The 19,077-nt window shown below is 36.6% G+C and overlaps 1 protein-coding gene across 1 annotated transcript in view; it reads left to right on the top strand.

Annotated features, from left to right (window-relative positions):
• Positions 1-19,077, top strand: part of DNAH14 (dynein axonemal heavy chain 14) — a gene marked incomplete at its 5' end in the record, with an annotated part of 230,846 nt that overhangs the window by 105,862 nt on the left and 105,907 nt on the right. Inside the window, 7 exons of the mRNA XM_084254058.1 lie at positions 856-945; positions 4,918-5,052; positions 9,154-9,354; positions 12,431-12,515; positions 14,081-14,289; positions 15,314-15,566; positions 18,968-19,055. Coding sequence (XP_084110184.1) covers positions 856-945; positions 4,918-5,052; positions 9,154-9,354; positions 12,431-12,515; positions 14,081-14,289; positions 15,314-15,566; positions 18,968-19,055 — 1,061 coding nt within the window. The remainder of the gene's footprint in view (positions 1-855; positions 946-4,917; positions 5,053-9,153; positions 9,355-12,430; positions 12,516-14,080; positions 14,290-15,313; positions 15,567-18,967; positions 19,056-19,077) is intronic.

Consider the following 19,077-nt stretch of genomic DNA (forward strand, 5'->3'; position numbering starts at 1 on the left):
CAGTTATTAAAATCCCTGGTATTATTGTTTTGTTAATATCTTTCTTTAGTTGTATTAATAATTGCCTTGTGTGCCTTAATTTTCCATCATTTGATGCATTTGTAAGTATTGTATCATCTTTTTGTATTAGGCCCTTCATTATGATGTAATGCCCATCTGTATTCTTAGTATTTATTTTAATTAAACATCTATATAATGTAATACTTGTGTATATAGGTCTTCCTAACTTTTTGGATGGCCATTTGCTTATAGGTCTGTGCTTGCCATTGTTGGTATGTTGGGTTTCCTGTAAATAGCAGAAGGTGAACTTTGTATTGTAGTATAATGACTTGCCTTTTTTTCTTATTTTGACTTTGTTTTTTTATCTCTTGACATCTTTTAAGTTTAGGTTCCATTCTCATTGTCTTATATGTTACTTGTATTGGTTTTTCTTTGAAGGTTCTGCTGATGTTAGTACATGATGGCCTATTTTTGTTGCTCATTATATAGTCTGATCTCAATTCATTCTGATGGGCCACATTGTTAAGCACTACTTCCTCCAGTTTTTGTGATTTCGGTGACTGTTACCTCTGTATTTGTTTTCCTTTTGCTTTATAATATTCCCTTTAGTACATCTTTACATAGAGTAGGGTCTGTGCTTTTGCTACCAGGGATCTGTGAACATAAAATTTTATATGGATTGTGTTTTTAAAGGGAAAGTAATAAAAGTTGTCATCATTCTCCGGTTGGTAAACTAAAATATTAAGAACGGTCTTGAAGTGCAGTATTTGGAAGCTAGTTAAGAAACATTTTGTGGGATTATATGTTGAGTTTAACTTGCAATGATTTTAAATTAATATTTTTATTTTCTCTTAGAAAGTAATACAAACTGCAACCCAACAACTGGGCTTACAACAATGGCCAGCTCAGAAAGAGAAAATAATGCAGTTTTATAATCAACTTCAGGTAAATGTAGAATGCCATGTTAACATTTCTTTGTTCTGGTTTTAATAGACTGATGAAAGAAAAAAATACAATAATAATGAATGACTATTATAATGTTCTTCAAATTAAAGAGGTATATTGACTAATTCGCTGGGCTTTGTTACTTGACCCTTTGCTGATTTTTCAACAGATGAGTCTTATTCACATACACCCTCTTAATACATAATTGTAAGTAAGAGAAGCCCTACAAATGTTGTATAAAATGTTCTGCATTTCATTGCTACACCTTGTTTGAATTTTCTGCTCTCCGTGAATGAAACATTGGGGAAACTATCATATCATGCATTTCCCTGATTAGTAGTGAAATTACACGTGCTTTTTAATGTTTATTAGCCATGTGAATTTTCCATGAATTGCCAAATTATGTAATTTACTATTTTCAATTGGGTTTTTTTTTTTTTAACAATTTACTTTATTTAATTATGCATACAAGAGCTGGAGTGTAGGCCAGAGGTGCGGGGTGGTGATAGGATTCACCAGAGACAAAGTGGGGAGCAGAACAGGCAGATTGATTGAAATACACTGCTGAGGGGGAGCAGCGGGTGAGAGAGGAGATATCTGCTGCGACATATGGCTCAGCTCACTCACCAGAGGTAGAACTCATGCTGCAGTGGCTGGTGCTAGTTTCATAGCGCACCACCAGGGAGGCCTGGATTGTTTATCTATTTCATAGTAAATATGTAGACTCTTCATTATGTATTTTTATATCGTATTTCTTATTGCTTATGTGCATTGTAAATACTAAATACATTCTCTGACATGGCTTTTTAGAAATATCATGGTGTGCAGTTATGCAGAAACCATTGTTAATGCAGTAAAACCTATTGATCTTTATCATGGTTTGTGTTTTAATGTTAGAATTTTCCACGTTTGAAAAATCTGGATATTATATTTCTCTAAAACTTTAAGTTCACTTATGGTTATATTAGTAAACTAAAATGCCAAACTCCAAATTTTATGTAGCATGTCCACTGCCCCATTGTAATTTTCCATCTTTGCTATTTTTACTATTTTCTTGTATAATCAACTGGTAATTCAGATAGCTTGATCAGCAGAACCCCAAATTAGAAACCTTCCAATCTTATAATGGTGCTACCTGCAAACTTTCCCAGTTTTTGTTCAGGAAGGAGACATTATTTTTTTATTCCAATTTTCTGTCTTCTCAAATTGTTTGCTAAACAAACATTCATGAAAGGACAGTTCTAAAGAAAGCTTTTACTGCCTTTGCTCAGAGGTATGTGATAAATGTCAGAGACGTTGAAAAAGTTCATTCCAACAACATTTACCCCTTGTTTATTATCTTGGCTACTGGTGAAATTTCCCATGAGTAAGCCACTCTGGGGACCACTCGTATTTAATCTGACAGAGCCTGGGACCAAATCCATTTGGTTACTCATGGGCCCAGGTAATTTTAACATTAACTTAAATACAGGATCAAGAGAATATTGTTTAAATGTATCCATAAGATAATTCACCACGACCAAGTAGGATTCATGCCAGGGACACAAGGATGGTTTAACATCCGAAAAGCAATCAGCGTTATCCAACACATCAACAAAAAGAAATATAAAAACCAAATGATAATATCAATAGATGCTGAGAAAGCTTTTGACAAAGTGCAACACTCATTCATGATAAAAGCCCTTGAAATTCTTGGGATACAAGGAACATACCTCAACATCATAAAGGCCATCTATGACAAGCCAACAGCCAGTATCATTCTCAATGGTGAAAAGCTGAAAGCAATTCTATTAAGATCTGGAACAAGACAAGGATGTCCATTCTCACCACTGCTTTTCAATATAATACTGGAAGTCCTAGCCAGAGCAATAAGACAAGAGAAAGACATCCAAGGAATCCAAATAGGAAAAGAAGTCAAACTATCACTATTTGCAGATGATATGATAATATACATAGAGAACCCCAAAAACTCCACAGAAAAATGAATTCAACTCATCAATCAGTTCAGTAAAGTGGCAGGATACAAAATCAACACGCAAAAGTCAGTAGCCTTCCTATACACAAACAATAAATCTGAAGAAGAAGAAATAAAAAAAAAATCCCTTTTATTATCAAAACAAAAAAAATCAAATATTTGGGAATAAATCTAACAAAAGAGGTAAAGGACCTATACAAAGAAAACTATAAAACACTGTTAAAAGAAATAGAAGAAGACACAAAGAAATGGAAAGACATCCCCTGCTCATGGATTGGAAGAATAAACATTATTAAAATGGCCATCCTACCAAAAGCAATATACAGATTCAATGCTATTCCAATAAAAATCTCAATGTCATTCTTCAAAGAAATACAACAATTATTGATGAAATTCATATGGAATCACCAAAAACCCTGAATAGCCAAAGCTCTACTGAAAAGAAAAGAAGAGAATGGAGGCATCACACTCCCAGACTTCAAACTATACTACAAAGCCATAATCATCAAAACTGCATGGTATTGGAACAAGAACAGACATACAGACCAATGGAATCAAATAGAAAATCCAGAAATAAACCCACAGATCAACTAATCTTTGACAAAGGAGCAAAGACTATGCATTGGAGCAAAGAACGTCTGTTTAATAAATGGTGCTGGGAAAACTGGGTCGCTACATGCAAAAGAATGAAGCTTGACCACTACCACACACCATACACAAAAATCAACTCCAAATGGATTAAAGAACTAGACATAAGACCTGAAACCATAAAATACATAGAAGGAAATATAGGCGAAACACTACGTGATATGCACATCAAAGACATCTTTACAGACACATCACCCAAAGCAGTGATAGTGAAGGCAAAGATAAACATCTAGGATTACATCAAATTAAAGAGCTTCTGCACAGCAAAAGAGACAATAACAAAAACAAAGACAAACCCCACCCACTGGGAGAACATTTTTGCACACAACACTAATGATAAAGGACTGATCACAAAAATCTGCAAAGAGTTGATGAGACTCAACAACAACAAAGAAAATAATCCTGTCAAAAAATGGGCAGAAGAGCTAAAAAGAAACTTCTCTGAAGAGGAAATGCAAATGGCCAACAGGCATATGAAAAATGTTCAACATCACTTGTAATCAGGGAAATGCAAATCAAAACTACCATGAGATACCATCTTACACCAGTGAGAATGGCACATATTAAAAAAACACAACAACAAATGTTGGCGAGCATGTGGAGAGAAAGGAACTCTCCTGCACTGTTGGTGGGAGTGCAAACTGGTCCAACCACTATGGAAAGCTGTGTGGAGATTTCTGGACCTACTAAACATTGAGCTTCCATATGATCCAGCAATTCCACTCCTAGGTATTTACCCAAAGGACACAGAAACATTAATTCCAAAGAACACCCGCACCCCTATGTTTATAGCAGCACTATTTACAATACTAAGCTTTGGAAACAGCCCAAATGCCCAAAAATAGATGACTGGATCAAGAAGATGTGGTACATATATACCATGGAATATTACTCAGCATTCAAAAAAGATAAACACATGCAATTTGCAGCAACATGGATGGCGCTGGAAGGGATCATGCTCAGCGAAATAAGCCAGAAAGAAAAAGAAAAATACCGGATGGTCTCATTCATAGCAGGAATCTAGAGAACTTAAATAAGGGACCAGGAAAATGAATAACTATAAGAAAGTGAAAATCAAAATCAACAAAAAACTATGAACCAGAGACAGTTTTTGGGGAGTGGGGGGTGGGAGGGGAGGGATTGGGGTCAGAATGGTGGGGTTGCAAATGTATGGAGAATATAAAAATAAAATTTATTTAAAAAAAAAGAGAATATTGTTTGAATGATAATTTGAAGGAGTTCAAAAGTATAGTTTTTGACATATTTGTAAATAAGAACCTGCAGATTTCAGTTTTCTGGAACCATAAGTAAAGTACGATTAAACCATAATATGCAATTTTTTTTTTTAGAATTATGTTGGTGTGATGTTAGTGGGTCCAACAGGTGGAGGAAAGACAGCAGTCAGAAGAATTTTAGAAAAAGCATTAATACACTTACCAGTTGTAGATTTCTTGTCAATTGAACAACTGCAACGTAGTTCACAGGTAAATGTTCTGCAAAATAAAATATTTCTCATTTCCATATTATTTTATACTGTAGTAACATTTTATGTTTTCCTTACTGAATATGTTCTTATTAAATTTATCATTAGGAATTTTATAGTTAGGAATCATTGCAGTAAATGGGATTTTTTTATTTGAATCTCAAACTGGTAATTGCTAGTGTACTATTTAATTGTGTATCTTTTGTATTTAGTCACCTCATTCTTTCACCAACAAAAAAAGCAAACCATTCAAATTAAAAATGAACAAAAAGGTAAATAGACATTTCTCCAAAGAAGATTTACAAATAGCCAGTAACCACATGAACACATGTTAAATATCTGTATGTTATTAAGGAAATACAAATACACTTTGAAATTCTATTTTACACCCACTAGAATAGAAAAAAAAACCCACATCAAGTTTCTGTGATGTGGAAAATAGCCAACTTGATAACATCATTTGTGGTAATATGGTACTGCTGCTCTCAAACTCAAAAGCTAAATATAGAATTAGCATACTACCAAGAAATTCTCTGCTTCCCTGGTGGCGCAAGGGATTAAGCACAGTGCTATGAAGCTATCCAAAACCACTGCAGCATGAGTTGGATCCCAGGCCCAGGAGGGAGCTACCCACATGGTGCAGCAGACCTCTCCTGACTCGCACCCACTGCTCCCCTCAGCAGTGTATTTCAGTCACTCTGCCTGTTCTGCTCCCCACTCTGTCTGTGTTGAATCCTCTCACCCTCCCGCACATCTGGCCCGCACCCCAGTTCTTGTATGCATAAATAAATACATCTTAAAAAAAATTCCATCCCGAGGTTTGAAGTGGTGTCTCTGTGGTTTTGGTGTTTTTTTTTTTTTTTTTTAGATTTTATTTATTTTATTTATTTATGCAATCAAGAGCTGGCATGCAGGCCAGAAAGGTGAGAGAGTGAGTGGATTCACCAGAGACAGAGTGGGGAGCAGAACAGGCAGGTCGACTGAAATACACTGCTGAGGGGAGCAGCAGGAGAGACAGGAGAGGTCTGCTGCACCCTGTGGGTCACCTCCCTGGCCAGGGATCAAACCTAGCTTCATAGTGCTGAGACTTAATCCCTGTGCCACCAGGGAGGCTCTCATTGTGGATCTGACTTGCATTTCTCTAATAATAAATGAACATTTTTTTTTAAATTATTTTTTAAGTTATTTATTTATTAAGATTTATTTATTTATTTATGGAAGCACTGGGTACAGTCAGCAGCATGGGAGGGTGAGAGAATTCACCGAGCCAGAGCGGGGAGCAGAACAGGCAGAATGACCGAAGTACACTGCTGAGGGGAGCAGTGGGCGGCAGGAGAGGTCTGTGCACCATGTGGGACCCTCCTCCGGTGGCAGGGGAGCAGCGGGGGATCGAACCGGTGCTGCAGAGGCTGCAGGCAGCTTCGCAACCCAGCGTTCAAATGCTACGCCACCGGGGAGGGGAGGCCCAATAAATGAACACTTTTATCATGTGCCCATTAGCCATCTGAATATCCTCTGGGGAAATGTCCATTCAAATCCTCTGCCCATCTTTTGGTTGGGTTGTTTGTTTTTTTGGTTGAGTTGTGTGAGTTTATGTATTTTTGAATATTATGCTCTTAATAGATGCATGAAGAGCAAATATCTTCTCCCAGCCAGTTTCCTGGCACCACTTGTTGACGAGGTTTTCCTTTTGCCACTGTATTGTCTCAACTTTTTGGTTGAAGTTTAACTGCTCATATATGTGGTGGTGTATTTTGTGCCTCTCAGTTCTAGTCCATTGGTCTATATATTTGTTTTTATTCTGATACCTTACCAAAACACTTTTTAATTTACAACACAGGTTGTACAATGGTGAAGAATTTGGAAATATAAGTAATTAATGAACTGTGAATAGTTAATTTTAATAACCTAGAGAGGATGACTGCAAACATTTTCCATATTTCTTTTATTTTTCTATGGTAAATAAGTCTTAAAAAAATTGAGATCATACTGCATATAAGTGATCTCAATATTTGTAATATTGGTATTCTCACTTAATTTTATATCTTGAGAATTAAACTGATGGCATTAAATATGCCTCACAATGTTATTTAAATGACTGTGTTCTAATATATGACTACACTATAATTTATTAATAATCCTCTCATTTTAATTAGTTTTTTTGTTTTAAGATAACCATAATTACCCTAATTATCAGCCATAATTTTTCCTCCTCGAACTTCATTCCTGCTTCCTGTAAGTTTGGTTATGTTTTGTTTTCATTTTCTGTTATCTCAATTCCCTAGCTATTTGTTCTCTGAGCCATTGATTGCCATTGATTGTGACTTATTTGCAGAATTTCCTTTTTTTTTGTTATTGATTTCTAGTTTTATACCATTGCAGTTGGAGAATGTGTATTTCATCTCTGTTATTTTTTTTTTTTTTTTTAGTTTTTTTTTTTATATATATATATATATATATATATATATATATATATAGAGGCACGTTTTCTTTCTTTCTTTCTTTATTTGTTTGTTTTTGTTTATACATGCACTGGGTACAGTCAGAAGCGCGGGAGGGTGAGAGAATTCACCAGAGCCAGAGCGGGGAGCAGAGCAGGCAGAAGGACCGAAGTACACTGCTGAGGGGAGCAGCGGGCGGCAGGAGAGGTCTGCGCGCCATGCGGGACCCTCCTCTGGTGGCCGGGGAGCAGCCGGGGATCGAACCGGCGCCGCAGAGGCCGCGGGCAGCTTCGCAACCCAGCGCTCAACCGCTGCGCCACCGGGGAGGCCCTCATCTCTGTTATTTAGGGTGACTCCTGTCTGGATGATCTCATTAACCTGATCTTCAAATTTGCTGTGTCTTTTCTCTGTCTGTTTAATTTTTAATGTAGTACCTGTGTTGATTTTTTTATTTCAGCTGTTGTATTTTTAGCTTCATAATTTATTTGGTTTCTTTTTACAGTTTCTAGCTATTCTATTCTCTAGTTTTTCTCATATTTCCTTGAGTTCTTTGGCCATGGTTTCTTCAACTGTTTGAACATATTCAAGACAATTAAAGACTTTTCTAATATGTACAATGGCTGAGCTTCGATGGGTTTTATCAGTTTGTGGTTTTTCTTTGCTCTTTACTAAAGTAGTTGTTCACTGCCCTGAACCTAAGGGTTAGTCTAAGGTGAGGTCTAAGTTCTTTTCAGGTCTTTTCTGGACACACATCTTGACTGGCGCTGTGTGTGGCACTCACAGTTACCCTCTAGACACAGTTGCATTTGAATGTATTAATTTCCCACCAATTCCTACCATCATGTCTCTCTGGTCTATTTTATGTCTCTAGCCATAATCTCTTGTCTTCAGCTTCTGAGGGTCCCTGTTGTCTTCCTGCCCCCTTCACAAGAAGTACCTGCCATTTTTCCTCCAGAAATCTGAGATAGACCAGACACCAGTTCTCCTGACAGCCCAAGATTTGTTAAAATGTTGCAAATAAAATCGTCCCTTACATTTATATCCAACCCTTGCTCCAAAAACACCACATCTCAGGGGCCTCCCCAGTGGCGCAGTGGGTTGAGCACAGTGCTGTGAAGCTGTCTGCAGCTTTTCTGCCACACCGGTTCGATTCCTGGCCGGCCAGGGAAATTCCCACATGTCGAGGCAGACCTCTCCAGTCTCTCCCACTGCTCTCCTCAGCAGTGTACTTCAGTCCTTTTGCCTGTTCTGCTCCCTGCTCTGTCTCTGGTGGATTTTCTCACCCTCCCGTGCCTCTGGCCTGTACCCCAGTGCTTGTATAAATAAAAAGTAAAAGTCTTAAAAAATAAGATAAAAAAATTAAAAAAAAACCCACCACATCTCAGCTAATATATTGTGTTCTTGGGTGAGGCACAGTGTATTACCCTCATTTTTGAAAAACAACAGCATTTATAATATTTAACAGTCTTAAAAAAATAATCATTTGACTGTTCTCGCTAATTTTACTCAATAAGTCTATTTTTCCTATTCCTATTTATCCTGCCACCTTTATTGAGAATCTTTCTTTAGGGTAAAAGATCTCTCCTAAAATCTTTTGGTAATAACAGTGTAAAAAAAAATCAACTAATTGTACTTTGGAAACTACACTGGATTTTTCTCAGTTTGCAGGAAGAAAAGGAAAAGTAGATGTTTGTGTTTTAAATCCAAAGTGTATCACTCTTAATGAGTTATATGGACAGTTGGAGTCTAATACTATGGAATGGACTGATGGATTATTATCAGCAACAATTCGAAATTATGTGCATTCAAACACTGAAAATTACTCAAAGAAACACTTCCTCCAAGGACTGCATAAATCTAATGTAAGTTTAGTTTGGAATGAGTATTTTTATTTGATTATTGGGGATTGTTTTGTTGTTTATCTAAATATTATTAAAGAATTATTAGATGCTTTACCCACATAAAAATAAATTTAAAATATCAGTTTGAAAAAAGAAAAATGACAAGGAATACTTGATTATCTGTAAGTGGAGGATACCCTTCTGATTCTGGCACCACCAATATACCTTACAAAATAATGGGGTTTGAAAAACTTCATTAAGATGAATAAAATATTTGATATAAAATTTATCAAGGAATAAATATGAATAGAAAAAACACACTTGGAAAGTTGTGTTATCATTATTAACGAGTAGAGATTACTAGTACATTTATTTCATTAGCTAAAATATACTAACAAAAAGATGGTATTTTGAACCAAGCTTATTAGTAGTTTTTCTAATGATATGCCATAATCACAAGGCTGTGAAATAGAAGTTCATATACATCTAGGATTAATTTAGTGGCTGCATATTGAGATTTTTAACTAGCTATTTTAACTTTTAAAAATATGCTCTAATAATTTATTCTAAGGAAACAAAAAATTTTATTGTGTTGTTGCTGTTTTTGATATTGACTTAAAATATTTTCTGTCTTGAAAAGTAATCATTTATTTTTGAACTGTGTTATACTTATTTTCTGCAATCCATGAAAATAATCTTATAAATACAGTCTTTTGTACAGTCTAGGTTTTCAGTCACAGCTTTCCCTAATCTAAGGTTATTCTGGTACGTTGTAGGTTACTCAATTGCAGACATAAAATAAACACCTTTAAATTTTAGACCTCTTTATTTTATTTTGTGTAAGTGACTGAATTTTTTTCTCAGATGGAATATTGTTCTGACAATTGAAAATTCATCTCTTTCCCACTAATATGACATGATTATAAATACCATATGTATATAGGTATTTCTACATTCTTTTTTCTGCCTCTCCATTTACATAACAAAATGACACAATTTTAATTACAATAGCTTTACAATATATTTTAATATCTAGAAGAGCTAGTTTCTTTTCACTACCTTTAGAATTTAGTTTGTAGCTCTTCTGAATGTATGTTTCATTTCCTCATTGATGCAAGAATCGTTTAAGAAAAAACATTTTTAAGTTCTCAAATAATAGGATATTTATGTTGCTGATTTTATTGTGTTCACTCATTTTATTTCTCAGGTCATTCATTTGTTTTTCTGAATTTTGTTGTATGTCTGTTACTCCCTTTTCTGAATGAAGTTAAGGATATTTGCCTTTCGAGGGTGCTTGCCTGCGCTTCATCCTTCTTGTTTCACTTTGACTTGTTTTTCTGCATTATCTTCTAGCTCTTTGCCTTTATTATGGCAAGTTTTAACTTTCTCTGATAGGAAGATGAAATAGTCAATGTCTTTATTATTGGATTTATATTTTTTTTTAATAGAGGCATGTTTTTTATTTATTTATTTATTTTGTTTTGTTTGTTTGTTTATACAAGCACTGGGTACATTCAGAAGCGCGGGAGGGTGAGAGAATTCACCAGAGCCAGAGCGGGGAGCAGAGCAGGCAGAAGGACCGAATTACACTGCTGAGGGGAGCAGCGGGCCGGCAGGAGAGGTCTGCGCGCCATGAGGGACCCTCCTCCGGTGGCGGGGGAGCAGCCGGGGATCCAACCGGCATCGCAGAGGCTGCGGGCAGCTTCGCAACCCAGCGCTCAACCGCTGCGCCACCGGGGAGGCCCTATAGTTTTTTTTTTTAAAGATTTATTTATTTATTTATGCATGAACCAGGGTACAGCCCAGATTCGCAGGAGGGTGAGAGGATTCACCTGAGACAGAGCAGGGAGCAGAACATGCAGACTGACAAAATACACTGTTGAGGGGAACAGTGGGCGAGACAGGAGAGGTCTGCTGCACCATGTGGTACCCTCGCCAGCCCGCCGGGATTGAACTGGCGCTGCAGAGGCTGCGGACAGCTTCACAGCGCTGCGCTCAACCGCCTGTGCCACCAGGGGCGGCCCTGGATTTATAGTTATTTTCTCCCTTTATTTCCTATTGTCTTGAGACTTCAGGGAATCATGTTTTGAAAATTTTTTTTTTTTTTTTTGGTCTGCCCTTTTGCTGCTTTAGATTTCTATATATTTTTTAAAGCTATCTACAGCAGTCACTGTGAGATTTGAACTACTACTACTTTTCGAAGGGCTAGCATTTTAGTTTTTTGACCTTTGTTGGCTTCTAAGGTCCAGAGACCTGATCTTGCAGCTGCTGGGTCAGAGATAGGGGAGGGGTCTGGAAAGGCCCAGCTGCTGGTATAAATGTGCTGGAGGTGAGGGCGGACTTGTGTTCCTGGCACTGTCGCTATCCCTCTCATGTTTCAGACCTCAGATCCTGTAGTCTTTGTGCTGTCAGTGCTGTTCACTGGGTCAGTACCAGTCCTGGAGAGGCTGAGGATTGGGGCTCAGTTCCATGTACTGTCCATGTTCTTTTCACGGGAACCCAGCCTGTATGAAGCACCCCAGTTTCTCCGAATGTAGCTCCCCTCAGGAAAGGTGTGTGCCCCCACCTCATTTTGCTGTCCCCGTCTGGGGTCACTGACAAGAGCAGTGCTGTAGTTCTTACCATGGCTTCCCTCCCCAGACCTGTCTCCAGGCGTTCTTTCCTCCCTACTTCTTATTGAATGAAACACTAGTCTCCTTCATGGCCCTCTAGAGTAGTCTGTGCTGATTTCTGATGTCCAGGAGGTGTTCCTGTTATGTCCCAGACCACGGGACTCTCTGGGTGTAGTGTCTGTCTGCTTCCTCTATAGATGACACTCTGCAGAATGAAGCAAGGAAACTTCTCTGGCAGCACCTTGGGCCATGTTTATCTTTTTGTGCTTTGTTACTTGTTAAAACATTATTCAATAAGTGTGTACTATCTTTATGGGAAAAACAAAAAAACTTAAAGGTATTTTCTGAAAGGAAATGACCTGTAGTCACAAATCTGATATATTTTACTGTGCTGGGTATATGTTGATATCTGCCTTTCATACTTTTTCACTCAAGAAAGTATCAATATACTATAAAAATTTAATATAATCGATTGCATGTTTTAGGTTTTCAAACTTCAATCCATTGATACAGCAAATAGTAATGATAATATTTTTGAGAAGATAGAGAAAGATGGTAAAATTCCAGAAAGTAAGTATTAACATTAAATTTGGAAAAGATGACTAATCAACATTGAAGATAAATTGAACCAACAGCTGCTTTACTTGTATTTTTAAGAACATTTATCAATCAGTGATATTTTGTTCTTGTACTATTTGTATTTTTCTAATGTATTTATTTTAAATTTGTGTAGTATGACCATATACTATACTGCAGTTTAGATGTATATAATTATGTTATCTAAATGCTTGGACTTATATAGATCTTTCAGTTAATAAAGGATCATTTTTGTCTCACAAGAACCAAAATATGTTAAAGGTAGAATGACATTAAAGGTGTGGAGTGAGTAGCAGCGTAGTGACTACAACAGTATGGCCTTGGAAGTAGGACTCCAGACATCCACATTCCCAGGCCCAATCACACAATGCAAGCATATTCATCTAAAATGAATGGTACACACATTATACACCCTACACTCTGCCATGAACCAGGGAAATGGAGAGTGTGCATGACGAGTGCCTCACCAGCCGGAGCAGATGGCTTACTGCAGAAGCCCAACCATTGCTTCCTTTATTCCACGTCAGACCTACGGGATCAACATGTGTGCCATATCTACTCCAGACTCTGAAACAGAGACTTCCACTATTGTGCCTGCTTTCTTAGAATCCATGAAGCTTTGCATGCCACTTTTTGGTATTTGGCTTGGGAGAGTACAGTGATTGCAAATAATAAATTTCCTTAATGGGATTTTGAGACTGCCCAAGACAGGTATTTCAGCCAGTCAGAGTCATACCATATACTTAATGCACTAAATATTGCTTTGATAGTCTTAGATTGCTTAAAATCTGGATAAGAAACTGATCTATGAATATATCTTTTGTATAATAATATGATTTGCGAGTTCCTCTCTGTCATCCAGGAACATATTTAAGATATGCTGCCTCTGGGCAATAGCAAACAGAAGTAAGAGCCCTTTGAAAAAAGAAGGAAATAAACAGACTTAAGAGCATTTTACAGTGGTGGCACCTGGATCCTGGCTCTGCTCTCCTGTTCTTCTGGGATGCTTATCATCAGGGCTTAACTTTTATCTTCATCTGTGGTAAACCATTCATGGCCCCCCACATCCTGATCCATATTTTCTAAATGGATATAAATGTGGAAAGAGAGGTAAGTGGGTTCCCAATGTAAAATGCTCTTAAGTCTGTTTATTTCCTTCTTTTTTCGAAGGGCTCTTACTTCTGTTTGCTATTTCCCAGAGGCAGCATATCTTAAGTATGTTCCTGGATGACAGAGAGAAACTTGCAAATCATATTATTATACAAAAGATATATTCATAGATCAGTTTCTTATCCAGATTTTAAGCAATCTAAGACTATCAAAGCAATATCTAGTACATTAAGTATATGGCATGAATATTAATTTTAATAGATAATAGAGACTGCTTATAAACACATTCACCCTAGTGTTTTCTAGGCTATCATTTTCATTTAATGAAAATTCTAATGAGTATTTTCTAAATAAAATAGAAAATGTGCAAGATTGTAATGAAGAAGACTGAGATCATTCTGTTACATTAAAAATATTTTTCTCTCTAGACTTTGATTGGCAGTGGATTATCTTAGATGGCCCCATGGATGCCTCTTGGGTGGAAAATATAAACTCTATGCTAGATGAAACTGGAATGTTATGCCTAGCCAATAGTGAGAGAATAGCTTTAACTGAAAAAATAAGAGTGATTTTTGAAGTGGACACTCTTTCCCAGGCTAGCCCTGCTATTGTCAGTCGATGTGCAATAGTCTACATGGTGAGTTTTCAAAAACAAATTTCCTAACAAAGAAAATCTGTTGTCTAGTATAAAGACCAGTTATTATTTTACAGAGATTTTTTTTAAAGATTTATTTATTTATACAAGCACTGGGTACAGTCAGAAGCATGGGAGGGTGAGAGAATTCACCAGAGTCAGAGCGGGGAACAGAACAGGCAGACAGACGAAATACACTGCTGAGGGGAGCAGCGGGCAGCAGGAGAGGTCTGTGTGCCATGTGGGACCCTCACCGGTGGCCAGGGATCAAACCGGCGCTGCAGAGGCTGCGGGCAGCTTCGCAACCCAGTGCTCAACTGCTGCGCCACCGGAGAGCACCTATTTTACAGAAATTTTTATGCTTATTTTTTTTTTGCCTCTATATCCAGCATGGTGATCCCAGTAGTTATGTTTTGTGTTCCTTAAAGCCTCCTAACCCAGAAATGAATATGATATAATTACTACTATAATTAATACTACAAAGTAAATGGAGTGTTATTAGTATTTTCCACAACTATAAGTCATACTTTTCAGTAGACAAGTTAGGCTGCTTATGTAAATTCTTTTTCCAAAAGAGGAAAGATTATCCTTTTCACACGCATTCCATACTCTCAGGCCTGTGAAACACTATCAAAAGAAAGGTGAGGAGGTAGAAGACACAAATAATTGTGTTTTCTATAAATTAAATTATTAGTCTAGATCAGCTCTATGTTTTGATCTACTTAATGTAATATAACAAATAAAGCTAAAGACAATGCTGACCTTCAGGGGAACAGCAGTTCCCCTGACCACATACACAGTTTACCTCCTTAGACATCACCTAGATGCTTGCCTTTTAAGAATATGATTAAAAATCACCAATAATTTCAGAGGAAGGTAATGATTTTTGATAACTTGCCCTTTAATGAATGATAATTTAAAACCATATTTGGCAGGGGGCAGTTGTGAAGTGGGGAGATAGTAAGAAAGCAGGAAGACACTATTTTTACTGATTGACATAAAATGATCTTTTACTTTTTATTGTTAGGATCCCATTGATCTGGGTTGGGAGCCTTACATTAAGTCATGGCTTATGAAGACTTCTAAAATTATGAGTCAATCGGGAGTGGATTGTCTTGAATTCATGATTAAAAATAGCATCACAAATGGACTACAGTTTATAAAGAAATACAAGAAATTTCAGCCATTTCCTGTACAGGACATAACAATTGTTATAACCCTCTGCAGAATTCTTGATGCTTTCTTTGAATTCATTCATGAAAATGGAGGCTTTGGACAAAGTGAGTTGTTCATTCCCTAAACCATATTAATGATACAATAGCTGAGCTTATAAATGCCAATTATTAATCATGTTTTAATTAGATTTTATAAAAGAAAAAGGAATTTTTAGTTTACTTACAACAACAGCAGACATGCATATGGTACAACTAAAACTCAGTTACAGAGGAGCATATCAATAAAGTAAAATGAAACACATTAAGTTTTGAAGGATAACAGAAAAATGAGTTCAAAGAATTCATAGAGTCTTTATTAGGGAAGAATAGTTTTACTGTGTTTTAAAGATTCTCAGATAGAAATTGTGGGAAACATCTATCCAAAATCCTAGGGTAAGCTGTAATTATGCAAAAGTAAGAACATGGAAATAGTAAAACATAAATAAGAAGAAGCCAAAATATCACAATAGTATACAGGTTTCCCTCACTATCTGAAAGTAGAACTTTTTTTTTTTAAGATTTATTTATTTAAACAAGCACTGGGTACAGTCAGAAGTGCAGGAGGGTGAGAGAATTCATCAGAGCCAGAGCGGGGAGCAGAACAGGCAGACTGATGAAATACACTGCTGAGGGGAGTAGCAGGCACAGCAGGAGAGGTCTGTGTGCCATGTGGAACCCTCGCTGGTGGCCTGGGATGGAACCTGCGCTGCAGAGGCTGCGGGCAGCTTTGCAGGCCAGCACTCAACTGCTGTGCCACCAGGGGAGGCCCTGAAAGTAGAACATTCTTATCTCCTATGGTTTGGTAGGTTATTTTATGAGTCTGGGAAGACTCAAAATCTTTTCCATGTAGATTAATGGTAAGAGCCTACCCAGTGTTAGCCAAACAGTGTTAAATAAACAAATCAATAATCATAGTTAAGATATCTTAGCAACCCTTCTCAGAAGGCCTCTCAGATTGCGTACAAAGAGATGCTTACTTCTTGTAGGTGGAGGGCAGTGAAAGCACAGGACTAGGATTTAATAAACCAAGTGACCAAATCCCAAAGAATATTAACCAAGCAACCCCAACATTTGGGCATCTGAACAAATTCTCACCTCACATTTTGAACCCCCAGACTGCTGTAAACCCACAAAGGCATGTATTTATTAAAATGTTCACTGGTGGCTCTCTATAGAACAGAGCTGACAACAGGGAAAACGATTACTGAACTGGGCTCACTGATAGTACTGGAGGTAGTGGGGTCCTGAAACAAGAGGGTCCAATGGTGACCAGCAGAATGCAAGAGGGTGTGGTATGTGGGCAAATAGGACTCTTAGGGAACTATGAAGATGATTAATAGACTATAGCACCCCTAGGAACAAAATATATTATCAAACATTAGCTTGTACCATGAGAAGAAATCAAGGACCAGAAAGTTAAGAATAGTTTTCTCAATTAAATATCATGATCCTTGCCCATTTCTAGACCTGAACAAAGTTTTTGTGACCAGAACCCACTGAACTCAACTACTTCTCTGGAGGCTTAGACCCTCTGTAGAGTCATGGAGCATGTTTACAAAAATGCTCCTTCTCCAAAGGCAACTGGAGTTATTTAATTAAATATTTTGTACTATGGAGAGATAAATACAGTTTTAGCAACCGGAAGCATCATTATGCTCCTCTTCCACTAGAGTAGAGTATATGAGGATTAGGTAATGAATGAAATATGGAATCCTGATTAGGGCTCAGTTTACTGGAGTCCACTGGGACACCCCTAAATTACAACAACAAAAACTGGTGCTTATATTCCTGATCCCCAATGTATAATTAGATTTGTCACACTAAGTAATTTGACCACTTTAGATCATTGGCCTGGGTAATAAATGCTGTCATAGGAAAGGCAAGTGAAAGTCTTCGAAATTATCTCCTACCCCAGCCAAGATAGTAAGAGGGAGATAGACATTTGTACTGAAGAAATGAATATTTGTTCTTTTGAGCATCCATAGATCATTTACCAAAAAAAAAAAAAAAAAGCTTCAAAATATTTCAAGTATATTACACAGGCTATGTTTCCTGACCACTCCACCATTAAATGATAAATCAAAAAGATATATAACTAAAGGGGAAAAAAACCCATAAAGATTAGACATTAAAAAGTGCTTAGGTCCTAAGTAATGCTTGGGTCAAAGGGGAGAGCTTATTAAAAATTCTTTAAAAGAACTGAATTATTTCATTCAATATGTACTTAGTGATCACTTTCTATGTGCCAGGCACTGTTTTAGGCACCATGGATACAGCAGGAAACAAAATAGACTGATAAAGAAAAACTCACATTTCCATTACTTTGTGGAAACAAACTCTTCAGAAACACAAGGTCTGTAGGGAGAAAGCCAACACACTCATCTGCCAGTGAAGTCAAGCTATCCACATACTGATGAAGTTACCGAGTAAAGATAGTATTACAAGTAGTGAATTAACTGTTATAATATTATTGGCCAAAGAACCTCCTATGTCAAATTTAGTGAAAATCATCAAATGAACAAATGCAGTTTTCTATAACATTTAAATAAATGTAGGTTCCTAAAAGAAATATTTAGAGTCCACAGTCTTTAGAAAGTTTAAAACAAAAATGTCCAATATTATAGAAAATCACTTTCCCTATCTCACAAATAAAATTAGAATGCACCTTTTCATAAGAAAAAAATAATAGAAATAACATAGTAATCAGTATGTATGTATTTACTAGTCGACTTTAGCTAACGAGATAATAACAGTAATGGTTGAATGAGTGCCTTGTCTTCTCAAGGAAGCTTTGTCTACAGTGTTTATTTTTTTAAAGATTTCTCATTAAATTTATTTAAGCTTTTTTTCCTTGGGTTTTATCTGTATTGTATAGCCAAGGTTGAGTGAGAGAATTTTTCCTCTAAGACAAAATCTCAGCCATAATGAAGTTTGTATTCTGAAGGGAGAGGTAGGTAATAAAGACATACAGAACAAAAGAATTATATTTCAAAGTTTGTGGGCAATTCAGAATGAAGTTTATAACCTGAAATACTAAAATAAAGAAGACTGAAAATGAACTGTGATCAGTGGAAGAAGCTAGGAAAAAAGTCAGAGTAAATACCTATTTATTATTTAGTTTGTAATATGCACCATATTTGGAGGTAGTCACTTAAATGTTCTGAAATTTGCATTTAGGATCAAATATAAAAAGGTGTCAGAACAGAATGAAGGCTCCCAAAATGTGCAAATTTATACTTAATAAGTACAGATTGATTTAGACAGTCCAGGGGCATTCTCTGCTCCTCTTTTGCTTAGAAAGTTACTCCTAATATGGTCTTATTAGTTAACTCTAGATACCAGATGTGAAACAAAATGGTTCTATGATTGTTCACATAGAAACAATGTTAAAGACTTAACCTCAGTAATTAACCTGCTAAATCTTAGGTCTACTGATAATTCTAGAAAATTTTTCTTTTCCTTTTAAGGTGAAGATTTGAAGGACATTTCCATTGAAGAAACAAATTCTCCACCTTTAGAAAAAGCTTTGGTCAAATTTGAACATACAGAAAAGAGGTCAGCTACATTCTTTCAATAT

This window comes from Talpa europaea (genome assembly GCF_964194135.1).
Source record: "Talpa europaea genome assembly, chromosome: 14".
NCBI classification, from domain to species: domain Eukaryota; kingdom Metazoa; phylum Chordata; class Mammalia; order Eulipotyphla; family Talpidae; genus Talpa; species Talpa europaea.